At 45.6% G+C, this 12,974-nt stretch overlaps 2 protein-coding genes across 4 annotated transcripts in view; one reads left to right on the top strand and one right to left on the bottom strand.

Moving 5' to 3' along the window:
* Nucleotides 1-5,945, bottom strand: part of LOC118396719 (transmembrane protein 266-like) — a 58,449-nt gene extending 52,504 nt beyond the window's left edge. The window contains exons 1-2 of the mRNA XM_035791103.2: nt 5,442-5,945; nt 3,502-3,601 (exon numbers count right to left, since the gene is read on the bottom strand). Coding sequence (XP_035646996.1) covers nt 3,502-3,515 — 14 coding nt within the window. The 5' untranslated portion in view covers nt 3,516-3,601; nt 5,442-5,945. The remainder of the gene's footprint in view (nt 1-3,501; nt 3,602-5,441) is intronic.
* Nucleotides 5,946-10,397: 4,452 nt separating this feature from the next.
* LOC118396718 (pro-neuregulin-4, membrane-bound isoform-like) lies at nt 10,398-12,522 on the top strand. 3 transcript variants are annotated; one of them, XM_035791100.2, is made up of 5 exons: nt 10,398-10,521; nt 10,771-10,843; nt 10,962-11,055; nt 11,275-11,427; nt 11,549-12,522. In XM_035791100.2, exons 2-5 carry the CDS (start codon nt 10,834-10,836, stop codon nt 11,622-11,624), a joined length of 333 nt encoding a protein of 110 aa, XP_035646993.1. In that variant the 5' UTR covers nt 10,398-10,521; nt 10,771-10,833; the 3' UTR covers nt 11,625-12,522. The 3 variants fall into 3 exon arrangements, with proteins under 3 accessions (XP_035646993.1, XP_035646994.1, XP_035646995.1); XM_035791101.2 differs by having other exon boundaries at nt 10,442-10,550; XM_035791102.2 differs by having other exon boundaries at nt 10,445-10,518.
* Nucleotides 12,523-12,974: the final 452 nt, after the last annotated feature.

The following is a 12,974-nucleotide window of genomic DNA, read 5'->3' as shown; positions in this document are numbered from 1 at the left end:
TGTCATCAAGCTGCAGAGGCTGTTTGGGGGACCACATAGCGACTCATTATTAATAAGAGAAGATGACAAGTGAAAATCTCTCCTGCATGCTAAGAGATGGCAGCAGAGACAGTCTGGTGACTGGTGGTAGTTCTCTTGGAATGCCTAGCACAGGAGTGCCTGCTCCCCTGCTGTTTCCCTGCTATTCCCCTGCTGCTCCCCTGCTGTTGCCCTGCTATTCCCCTGCTATTCCCCTGCTATTCCCCTGCTGTTCCCCTGCTATTCCCCTGCTATTCCCCTGCTGTTCCCCTGCTATTCCCCTGCTGTTTCCCTGCTGTTCCTGTGCTATTCCCCTGCTGTTCCTGTGCTATTCCCCTGCTGCTCCCCTGTTGTTCCCCTGCTGTTCTCCTGCTGTTCCCCTGTTGTTCCCCTGCTATTCCCCTGCTATTCCCCTGCTGTTCCCCTGCTGTTCCCCTGCTGCTCCCCTGCTGCTCCCCTGCTGTTCCCCTGCTGTTCCCCTGCTATTCCCCTGCTGCTCCCCTGCTGTTCCCCTGCTATTCCCCTGCTGTTCCCCTGCTATTCCCCTGCTGCTCCCCTGCTGTTCTCCTGCTGTTCCCCTGCTGTTCCCCTGCTGTTCCCCTGCTATTACCCTGCTATTCCCCTGCTGCTCCCCTGCTGTTCCCCTGCTGCTCCCCTGCTGTTCCCCTGCTGTTCCCCTGCTGTTCCCCTGCTGTTCCCCTGCTGTTCCCCCGCTGTTCCCCTGCTGTTGCCCTGCTGTTTCCCTGCTGTTGCCCTGCTGCTCCCCTGCTGTTCCCCTGCTATTGCCCTGCTGTTCACCCTGCTATTCCCCTGCTATTGCCCTGCTGCTCCCCTGCTGTTGCCCTGCTATTGTCCTGCTGCTCCTCTGCTGCTCCCCTGCTGTTCCCCTGCTATTGCCCTGCTGTTCCCCTGCTATTGCCCTGCTGTTGCCCTGCTATTCCCCTGCTGCTCCCCTGCTGTTGCCCTGCTGTTTCCCTGCTGTTACCCTGCTATTGCCCTGCTGTTCCCCCGCTATTGCCCTGCTGTTCACCCTGCTATTCCCCTGCTATTGCCCTGCTGCTCCCCTGCTGTTGCCCTGCTATTGCCCTGCTGCTCCCCTGCTGCTCCCCTGCTATTGCCCTGCTGTTCCCCTGCTATTGCCCTGCTGTTCCCCTGCTATTGCCCTGCTGTTGCCCTGCTATTCCCCTGCTGCTCCCCTGCTGTTGCCCTGTTGTTGCCCTGCTATTGCCCTGCTGTTCCCCTGCTATTGCCCTGCTGTTCCCCTGCTATTGCCCTGCTGTTTCCCTGTTGTTGCCCTGCTATTGCCCTGCTGTTCCCCTGCTATTCCCCTGCTGTTCCCCTGCTGTTCCCCTGCTATTCCCCTGCTGTTTCCCTGCTGTTCCTGTGCTATTCCCCTGCTGTTCCTGTGCTATTCCCCTGCTGCTCCCCTGTTGTTCCCCTGCTGTTCTCCTGCTGTTCCCCTGTTGTTCCCCTGCTATTCCCCTGCTATTCCCCTGCTGTTCCCCTGCTGTTCCCCTGCTGCTCCCCTGCTGCTCCCCTGCTGTTCCCCTGCTGTTCCCCTGCTATTCCCCTGCTGCTCCCCTGCTGTTCCCCTGCTATTCCCCTGCTGTTCCCCTGCTATTCCCCTGCTGTTCCCCTGCTGTTCCCCTGCTGTTCCCCTGCTGTTCCCCTGCTATTACCCTGCTATTCCCCTGCTGCTCCCCTGCTGTTCCCCTGCTGCTCCCCTGCTGTTCCCCTGCTGTTCCCCTGCTGTTCCCCCGCTGTTCCCCTGCTGTTGCCCTGCTGTTTCCCTGCTGTTGCCCTGCTGCTCCCCTGCTGTTCCCCTGCTATTGCCCTGCTGTTCACCCTGCTATTCCCCTGCTATTGCCCTGCTGCTCCCCTGCTGTTGCCCTGCTATTGTCCTGCTGCTCCTCTGCTGCTCCCCTGCTGTTCCCCTGCTATTGCCCTGCTGTTCCCCTGCTATTGCCCTGCTGTTGCCCTGCTATTCCCCTGCTGCTCCCTGCTGTTGCCCTGCTGTTTCCCTGCTGTTACCCTGCTATTGCCCTGCTGTTCCCCCGCTATTGCCCTGCTGTTCACCCTGCTATTCCCCTGCTATTGCCCTGCTGCTCCCCTGCTGTTGCCCTGCTATTGCCCTGCTGCTCCCCTGCTGCTCCCCTGCTATTGCCCTGCTGTTCCCCTGCTATTGCCCTGCTGTTCCCCTGCTATTGCCCTGCTGTTGCCCTGCTATTCCCCTGCTGCTCCCCTGCTGTTGCCCTGTTGTTGCCCTGCTATTGCCCTGCTGTTCCCCTGCTATTGCCCTGCTGTTGCCCTGTTGTTGCCCTGCTATTGCCCTGCTATTGCCCTGCTGTTCCCCTGCTATTGCCCTGCTGTTCCCCTGCTATTGCCCTGCTGTTGCCCTGCTATTCCCCTGCTGCTCCCCTGCTGTTGCCCTGTTGTTGCCCTGCTATTGCCCTGCTGTTGCCCTGCTATTGCCCTGCTGTTTCCCTGCTGTTACCCTGCTATTGCCCTGCTGTTCCTCCGCTATTGCCCTGCTGTTCCCCTGCTATTGCCCTACTGTTGCCCTGCTATTGCCCTGCTGTTCCCCTGCTATTGCCCTGCTATTGCCCTGCTGTTCCCCTGCTATTGCCCTGCTGTTGCCCTGCTATTGCCCTGCTGTTCCCCTGCTATTGCCCTGCTGTTCCCCTGCTATTGCCCTGCTGTTGCCCTGCTATTGCCCTGCTGTTCCCCTGCTATTGCCCTGCTGTTCCCCTGCTATTGCCCTGCTGTTCCCCTGCTATTGCCCTGCTGTTCCCCTGCTGCTCCCCTGCTATTGCCCTGCTATTGCCCTGCTGTTCCCCTGCTGCTCCCCTGCTATTGCCATGCTATTGCCCTGCTATTGCCCTGCTGTTCCCCTGCTATTGCCCTGCTGTTCCCCTGCTATTGCCCTGCTGTTCCCCTGCTATTGCCCTGCTGTTCCCCTGCTATTGCCCTGCTATTGCCCTGCTATTGCCCTGCTATTGCCCTGCTGCTCCCCTGCTATTGCCCTGCTATTGCCCTGCTGTTCCCCTGCTATTGCCCTGCTATTGCCCTGCTGTTCCCCTGCTATTGCCCTGCTGTTCCCCTGCTATTGCCCTGCCGTTCCCCTGCTATTGCCCTGCTGCTCCCCTGCTTTTGCCCTGCTGTTGCCCTGCTGTTCCCCTGCTATTGCCCAGCTGTTCCCCTGCTATTGCCCTGCTATTGCCCTGCTGTTCCCCTGCTATTGCCCTGCTGTTCCCCTGCTGCTCCCCTGCTTCTCAGGCTCAAAGTCCTTGGCTGAAAGGGTATGACGAAATAGACAGGAGCTGTTCTCATAATCAGGCCAAACCATGCTGGGGTTCCCATCACAAAACCTGTGCTAGTAATAGCGGGCAGTCGGGGTACAACGAGCAAAATGCATAAGAACAGGATGAGAGGTTTTGATGTGTTAAACAGATATAAATATCAGTAGTCATGTGTCTTACTTACTGGGGTTTGCTCATGTTGCTGTGTTGTTTCTGTGAATGGACGTCGACACGATTGTTACTCCTGATTTAACCAGAGAATGGAGACTTGGCTCACACCACACCTGTGGAGAAAGGTTAGAAAACAAGGAAGTTAATCACAGTCTCTCCATAACAATTCACATTCTGACAACGATGCAGTATACACATCTCATGTATAACTTGTTCATTATACTTTTAACTATTTAACATTTGTTTTGAATGTCATGTTCATGAAATGTTTTATGAATTCACAGAATAGATCGAAAACAATCAATTGATATAAACATGAACATTCTCATGCAGTATAGTTCTGCTATGGGAGTCCTCTGACATATTTAACTCTGCACCAGGGGCTCAGAAACATCACATCACTTGCATAACAAGTAAGGAAGGATGAGCACACTTTATGCAATAGGAAATAGATACATTGAAGAGCTCATTTACAGTCCATTCCAGCAGCTTTCCAGAGAGTAAACATGAGCGAAGAACAGCCAGGTACATAGGCTTTACCCAGACAGAATCACAGTCTTTGAAAAGGGGTATTACTTCAGACAGCTACATTCCCCACATTGCAGGTATAAACTGAAGCTCAATGTGCTAGTGCCTCACTTTTGAAAAGTCTGATGAAGTTGTCAGCAGCAATATAAACACATATTAGTAAGCAGCATGGGCTGTAGAGGTCGTTTAACCTGAGCTTCAATCATTTAAATGCCGAGGCGAAGAGGAGAGGTTCATATGTATAGCGTACTATGAAGTCAGTGTAGTGTCTGTCTTACAAACAAAGGCAAAGGGAAAACCTTCAGACACACGAGTTGGGGTGTGGAGTCAGTATTTGAAGCTATAGCAGAACAGAGTAATGTAGTGTAGCACAGCAGATTAGATGTCATTCAAGATAAATCAATTCAGGTCATTCAAGGACTAGACTGTAATATTGCATCACTGCAATGCCCAAGAAAAAAGACTGCACACAACTGGCACCTATAGAAAATCTGGCCACAGCACAGGCAATAGTGAAGGCTATGCAGTGGAATGGTTGTCCGACCTGTGCAGACAAGACTGAGTGAAATTAAAGTATTTGAGATACTGTATGCAGGATTTCGTATTTTTAAAGAAACCTGTCAATCACCGTTCCTAATGGGTGGATGTGGCCATAAGTCATGTGCTGGATTTGACAACCTATCAAACAAGTTAGGTCTTTGAGACAAGCTCTCTGGGACCAGGTAGAATATTGCATAAAATATCCATCAATTCCAAGACTTGAGTAAATACTTACACTGCTGTATACTCATCATCAAGATGAGAGATCCCTATAGCAGGCCGTAGATGAACTGTTGCCATATATCCATGTTGTCTCCAACATAACTCTTGCATCCCTCCAGACAGACAATAATTACTTGATTTTCTTGGAAATGAAGACATGCAGCCATGCAACCATTTCATATTGTCCAAACCCATCACTTCCCAATAGTCTACTGTCTACATTTTAGTATCCACCTCCTCAGTCAGAACCCAACATGTATCCTACATGTGAAGTTCCCCCAACAAACACATGGTTTTCCTTTAAAGACGTGTCAACACTGATCCCTGCTAAACTGATTAAGGCTACTATGTCTCAATTATTTTTCACAAGGCCCTGGACAGCTTTCTACAATGACTATTATTCTGGTTCAAAGCACGTGTAACAACAGATATATAGGTTGCTACTACACAGTATATACTAAACATAGTACATTATATGTTTTCCTGATAATTTAGCAAAGCCATCAATAGTGCAGCAACGATAAATTACGAATAAGACAATTATGGTGGTCATTAAGACGACAGTAAAAGAAAGGGGGGACGGAATGGATGAAAGAGCAGAAGTCATAGGCGGGAAGTATCAAAATGATTTATCAATATGCTATTTTGACAAAAACAACCTACCTTTTATGCTCTACATTGTTGAAAGTGTGGTCGTGACTCATGCCCTCCTAATGATGATGGTAATGTCTCCCTTGCCGATGATCAGTGTGAGCGGGGCTCGGTTGCTGTGTGTAGGCTGCTGCTATCCTCTTCAGATTTGGATTGGCTAACGACCCGTGCTGCTGCTTAGAATACAGGGCACAACGAAAAAGCCCGATCCTTATTGTAAGCATCATCATTCACGGAGATGCTTTTAAATGTCCTCCACTATCCACATATTCAGTTAAACGTCATATTTCGGAAGAATGGCATTTTAGTGCCCAAATCTCGCCTGCTCACAGGGTTTCCCTACAATCACGCTAGGGACTCCATGTGCCCAGTAATAGGTTAAGGACCAGGAGCTGTCCAGGTGCTGAATTGTGATCCCGCGTCATCCACAGAAGCGAGGCAACAAACTATCTCTCACAATGAATTGTGAGATGAAAATCCGAAATAACTGACGTCTTTGTGGCAGTCACAACGAGGTTTTTCAAGCCCCCCAGAAGCGTCGATGTAAAAACACTCTCGCTTCACTTCACCTCTTCAGAGCTTCATCTGTGTTCCTCGCGATAACATCGCAGTGATAGTAGGACAGCATCCAGTTCCATCACCTTGCTAAATATTAACTGGATGGTAAAAGGCATTCTCAAAGTTTTTCTGATAAAATATAAAACGGATTTTGTCTGAGACAATTGGCTAAACCATGGCGTAAAGAAACAATCAATCACATAACTTTCTTAGATCTAGTTTGGGGGGCTATAGGTTTCTCCAATTATGATACTTGACTGACATTGAGGCAATCTTGTATTTAAAAAAAGTAGTAGGCCTATTTAAAGCGGCATTCAGTAGTTGAAACAACAAATAAGTGTTCTTGTCACCCTGTTTGGGTAAAAAAAGATGATGGATGGAGCTGGAGAAATGTAACCCCTCTCAAATTCATAGACAGAACTATGGATGCAAGGACTGACCATCCATGATATCAACATTATAGTTTGAACCACTTTTACTTTGTTTACAAACATTGGAATTAAAAAACGCATATATGTTGGGTTCTGATGGGGTAAGACAGTCGAACAAAGCTCATGAGGCATTTCTAAGTTACATTCTTCAAGAATCAATGGGTATATATCATTAATTCAGAAGTCCAAAAATGGATGAAGCAACTGCAGATTTCCCTTTAAACATTAGTGAGTATGATTACAAGTGGTAGCACTTATCCCTGACTTTTATATTTGACATAAGTGTATTTTAACATTGAATGTTTGTGATGTATAAACTGCACGGCAAGATGCAATAGATAGTATAAGATACAGTATATACATATGATATGAGTAATGTAAGATATGCAAACATTATTAAAGTGGCATTGTTTAAAGTGACTAGTGAGACTCTATGTAGGCAGCAGCCTCTCAGAGTTAGTGATGGCTGTTTAACAGTCTGATGGCCTTGAGATAGAAGCTGTCTTTCAGTCTCGGTCCCAGCTTTGATACACCTGTACTGACCTTGCCTTCTGGATGGTAGCAGGGTGAACAGGCAGTGGCTCGGGTGGTTGATGTCCTTGATTATCTTTTTGGCCTTCCTGTGACATCAGGTGCTGTAGGTGTCCTGGAGGCCAGGTAGTTTGCCCCTGGTGATGCTTTGTGCCGACCGCACCACCCTCTAGAGAGCCTTGCGTTTGAGGGCGGTGCAGTTACCGTACCAGGCTCTCAATTGTGCATCTGTAAAAGTTTGTCAGGGTTTTAGGTGACAAGCCAAATTTCTTCAGCCTCCTGAGTTTGAAGAGGCGCTGTTACACCTTCTTCACCACACTGTCTGTGTGGGTGGACCATTTCAGTTTGTCTGTGATGTATACGCCGAGGAACTTAAAACTTTCCACCTTCTCCACTACTGTCCCTTCAATGTGGATAGGGGGTTGCTCCCTCTGCTGTTCCCTGAAGTCCACTATCATCTCCTTAGCTTTGTTGATGTTGAGTGAGAGGTTGATTCCCTGACACCACACTCGGAGTGCCCTCACCTCCTCCCTGTAGGCTGTCTTGTTGTTGTTGGTGATCAAGCCCACTACTGTTGTGCTGTCTGCAAACTTGATGATTGATTTGAAGTCGTGCATTGCCACGTAGTCAGGGGTGAACAGGGAGTACATGAGTGGGCTGAGCACGCACCCTTGTGGGGCGCCAGTGTTGAGGGTTAGCGAAGTGGAGATGTTGTTTCTTACCTTCACCTGGGGGCGAACCATCAAAAAGTCCAGGACCCAATTGCACAGGGCGGGGATGAGACACAGGGCCTCCAGCTTAATGATGAGTTTGGATGGTACTGTGGTGTTGAATGCTGAGCTGTAGTCAATGAACAGCATTCTTACATAGGTATTCCTCTTGTCCAGATGGGATAGAGCAGTTTGCAATGAGATGGCGATTGCATCGTCTGTAGACCTGTTGGGGCGGTATGCAAACTGAAGTGGGTCTAGGGTGCCAAGTAAGGTGGAAGTGATATGATTCTTGACTAGTCTCTCAAAGCACTTCACAATGACAGAAGTGAGTGCTACGGAGCGATAGTAATTTAGTTCAGTTACCTTTGCCTTCTTGGGTACAGGAACAATGGTGGCCATCTTGAAGCATGTTAGGTACAGCAAACTGGGATAGGGAGCAATTGAATATGTCCGTAAACACACCAGCCAGGTGGTCTGCGCATGCTCTCATGACACGGCTGGAAATGCCGTCTGGGCCAGTAGCCTTGCTAGAGTTAACACGTTTAAATGTCAACGTCAACAATAAAGAGGTTTTGCGGGTACTATTTAATGAAGCTGCCAGTTGAGGACTTGTGAGGAGTCTGTTTCTCAAACTAGACACTCTAATGTACTTGTCCTCTTGCTCAGTTGTGCACAAGGGCCTCCCACTCCTCTTTCTATTCTGGTTTGCGCTGTTCTGTGAAGGGAGTAGTACACAGCATTGTACGAGATCTTCAGTTTCTTGGCAATTTCACGCATGGAATAGCCTTAATTTCTCAGAACAAGAATAGACTGACGAGTTTCAGAAGAAAGGTCTTTGTCTCTGGCCATTTTTAGCCTGTAATCAAACCCACAAATGCTGATGCTCCAGATACTCAACTAGTCTAAGAAGGCCCGTTTTATTGGTTCTTTAATCAGGACAACAGTTTTCAGCTGTGCTAACTTAATTGCAAAAGGGTTATCAAATGTGTTATTTTATTTCACTTTTATTTAACCAGGTAGGCTATTTAACCAGGTAGGCTATCATTTACAACTGCGACCTGACCAAGATAAAGCAAAGCAGTGTGACAAAAACAACAACACAGAGTTACACATAAACAAACGTACACTCAATAACACAAAATAAAATAAAAATAGAAAAGTCTATGTACATTGTGTGCATATGTAGAAGAGTATGGAGATAGGCAATAAATGGGCCCTAGAGGTGAAAATAATTACAATTTAGAATTAATACTGGAGTGAGAGATGTGCAGATGATAATGTAGAGATACTGGGGTGCAAAAGTGCAAGAATGTAAGTAATATTATGGGGATTAGGTAGTCGGGTGTGCTATTTACAGATTGGCTGTACAGTGATCGGTAAACTGCTCTGACAGCTTAAAGTTAGAGAGGGTGATATAAGACTCCAGCTTCAGAGATTTTTGCAATTTGTTCCAGTCATTTGCAGCAGAGAACTGGAAGGAAAGGCGGCCAAAGGAAGTGTTGACTTTGGGGATGACCAGTGAAATATACCTGCTGGAGCGCGTGCTATGGGTAGGTGTTGCTATGGTGACCAGTTAACTGAGATAAGGCGGGGCTTTACCTAGCAAAGACTTATAGATAACCTGGAGCCAGTGGGTTTTGCGACGGATATGTAATGAGGGCATGCCAACGAGAGCATACATAATGATCAATTAGCCTTTTAAAATGATAAACTTGGATTAGCTAACACAACGTGCCATTGGAACACAGGAGTGATGGTTGCTGATAATGGGCCCTGTACGCCTATGTAGATATTACATTAAATATCAGATGTTTCCAGCTACAGTACTCATTTACAACATTAACAATGTATTTCTGATCAAGTTGATGTTATTTTAATAGACACATTTGCTTTTCTTTCAAAAACAAGGACTTTTCTAATTGACCCCAACATTTTGAACGGTAGTCTATATGTATATATTGTTAATCCATTACTTAGATGTTGTGTATTTTGGGGAAATGTTGTGAAATTGTTAGATATTACTTGTTAGAAATTACTGCACTGTTGGAGCTAGAAGCACAAGCATTTCGCTACACCCACAATAACATCTGCTAAACACGTATATGTGTCCGATACATTTGATTTGAACGGCTAACGGTTTTGAAGAAGTACACAGAAAAATGATTACAAGAATGCTGGAAGTGTTGAGGCAGGAGACATGTAATTAAGATGGCCAGAGCAAAGCAAAGTTCCCACGATTCTAGCTATGCCTGTGCTGTTTGTTCCAATTCCCTCTCACCATACCAGTCATTCCATTGCCTCTCACCAAACCCACAGATTGTCTATTTAAAGCCAAGTTGAAGTCACACAGAAAACAAGTGATCCACACCCAACCTGGATAGATTGTGTGATGCAATGATAATTACTTGGCTTTAACAAACTAATCCATTAATGTATCATTACAGTGAATGCAGACACCTATTGTCTGTTTGAAAGTAAACCACTACTGCACATTTTATTAGTGAAATGCCAAAATTGTAAAATTATCGTAATTTCCAGTGAGGAAGGCTTTGTTTACTTACTCTGTAGTGGGGATATAGTATTCTGAGGCAGTCATTGAAAACGACCCCATTTTACTATATCAGGCATCCTACCAAAATGAATCAGAATCAATAGAGACAATCCTGACATTTAGCATGCCATTTACAATGTGGACAAACAGCTATCACAACATTTCTGGGCTCAATGGAACACGCCCACATTTGTGCTTTTGAAGGCCCAACAAAAAGCAGTTGGCAGAGTTATTTTCAACAGTCTGTCTCTGTGATTCACCTAAGAAACCTTCACTAACCTTACCACAAACTGGGATTTCCTGAGGTGGTAAGGACAGATTCATAACAATACTATTTGTAAGAGAATAACAAACCTCTTTATTATTTTCATACAATGGCGATAAGTCAGTGATACAGTGATATGATTAAGGACGCATAACCAGTTTACTTCTGTTATACCTTGTTTTAGTGCAGAAAGAAGGTACCAAACATGAAGCCTTTTCTCTGATTATCTTGTTGTCTATGAAAATTGATCATTTTGTCTATGTAGATTAGTAATGAGCTGTTACTTTTGTAGGTGGGGATCTTAGAGAACCCTGTCACATTCTTCAGGATAGAAACAAGGAAAATAAACATTCAAATGATGGCAGGTAAAAGAGTTTGGCGAAATAATTTGATCAGGAATGCTATTGAGAATTTCCATATGATGTAACTGTATTTGTTTTATGTGTCTGTTAACCTGAAATGTTTCTATTCTCTCTTTTGTAGACCATGGTGACCCATGCAACGAGTTAGAGGTTTCTTACTGCATGAATGGAGGAAAATGCTTTAAAATTTCATTTATGGATACGCTTACTTGTCTGTAAGTTACTCTCTCATCACTATTCTCTAATGTCTCTAACAGTTTGTCAGCCATGAGCAGGTGTAGTGTTGCTTGGCAATGGGCTAAGGAAGTTCTGGGAACTTCTGCATGGTTTTAGCCTTTGTTTTACTTCAGCTCAGACCAGGCAGACCTACCCTGGCTCTTGGTTCTCAACTGGTGACAGCTTTCTTGAGAATAATGCAGTTCCTTCTCCCTCAGCTGCAGTGAGAACTACAAAGGCAGTCGTTGTGAGCAGTACCAGCTGTTCACCACTGCACATGATGCAGGGGAGACAGGACTGGTTGCTGCTGTGGTCATCATTGTCCTTTTTATTCTAGTCGTGTTGGTAGTAGTAATCTACTACACCTGCAAGTAAGTAACACATTCATTTAGCTTGATTCATGAATCGATAAGTATGCAGGAATTAATGTTGTCAGGTCTGATTCAGTTTCTTCTACGTCTGTGTCATTCCTTGTATTTGTTTTATTGTTAGGGTATGGAAGGACAAACCAAATAACCAGCAGAAAGGCAGTGAACAACAGTATTGGAGAGTAGAGCCCAGAGTATGAGGCCTGTTGTATATTGTTTTGGGGACATCGGATTGGATAACAAAATGTTTCATGGACGGTGGTACGTTATGGTGTGGGTCTGGATGCTGCTGGAGATGTGGCTATGAAGGACCAGGAGGACAGAGGAGACTTCTACCCACAAACATTCTGCAGCAAGCGTCAAACGTCAAGCTGTAGCCTGTTTGAGTGGCCATCAAAAGCTGAAGCTACTGTAGACACAAAGACAGTCAGCCACAACACTTTTTCTCCATACTGTGTGACTGGGTGTAGTAGGACTGACTACAACCTGTTACAATGGCTGCGTTTAGGCAGCCCAATTCTAATAGTTTTTCACTAACTGGTCTTTTGACCAATAAGAGATCTGAAACAGATCTGTGAAAAAATCTCATTGTGATTGGTCAAAAGACCAACTAGTAGAAAAAAAATCTGAATTAGGTTGCATGTGTAAACGCAGCCAATGTGTTTCATTCCAATGGCTATTTTCAACTGACACACAATACATGCTTTTAAAGCTGGTGGATGGAATGGCATGGAGAGAAACATGATGCCTTCACACAAAGGAATACTATGACTGTAAAATGTTTGCTTAGTCTATGCTTTGATTGACAGAAGTCAGTGAGTGTGTCGAAGTTCAATTGTGAATGTGCACTTTCTCTAAGCCTGTGATACCATAGATTAGAGTATATTGTGGCAATACTTGGAATACTTCATGTAGAATTCACATGCTTTTCTCAATGTATCAATAATGCATCTATTTGTTCAATTTTTATACAAGTCAAACATGAAGTGAGCATTAGTTACAGTAAGCCTCTTGTATTATTGAATGAATGTTCATGTGTAATATCACAAATCACAATAATAAATCGTACATTACTTGTGATTGCGTATGAGGAAACAAGGTGTTGTCTTCAGTAATCAATGTCAATCAAGACTATTGAAGTGATGTAATTGACCTAGAAGTAAGGATGATAATTCCAGCTATAAATACAATCGTTTACATTGGGGTGTTGGCATTCATAAGAGGTTCAATGGGTCTGGAACACAGAGAATTCGGACTTAGTGAGTGGTGTAATGTAATCTCCATAGACATTCCCAGTTCCATTTCAGATGTACATTTGAGAGCCAACCAACAGATGGTGCCAAGTCCCTCATCTTTAAATGAACTACCAGAAGTCATGTCATCTATTCATGGCCAATTAAGACCACATCAATTCACCACTCTGCCCCTGAGTTGTTTCAAATGGGATGGATAGTAACGAGGAAAACCAGGGTTGGGGTGAATTTCATTTCGATTCAAGCGAGGACCCCAAACATTTGAACAGACATTACACTTAAGACCTAATGAAAACT

This window comes from Oncorhynchus keta, chromosome 17 (assembly GCF_023373465.1).
Source record: "Oncorhynchus keta strain PuntledgeMale-10-30-2019 chromosome 17, Oket_V2, whole genome shotgun sequence".
Taxonomy (NCBI): domain Eukaryota; kingdom Metazoa; phylum Chordata; class Actinopteri; order Salmoniformes; family Salmonidae; genus Oncorhynchus; species Oncorhynchus keta.
This window is presented reverse-complemented; position numbering and strand designations above follow the sequence as displayed.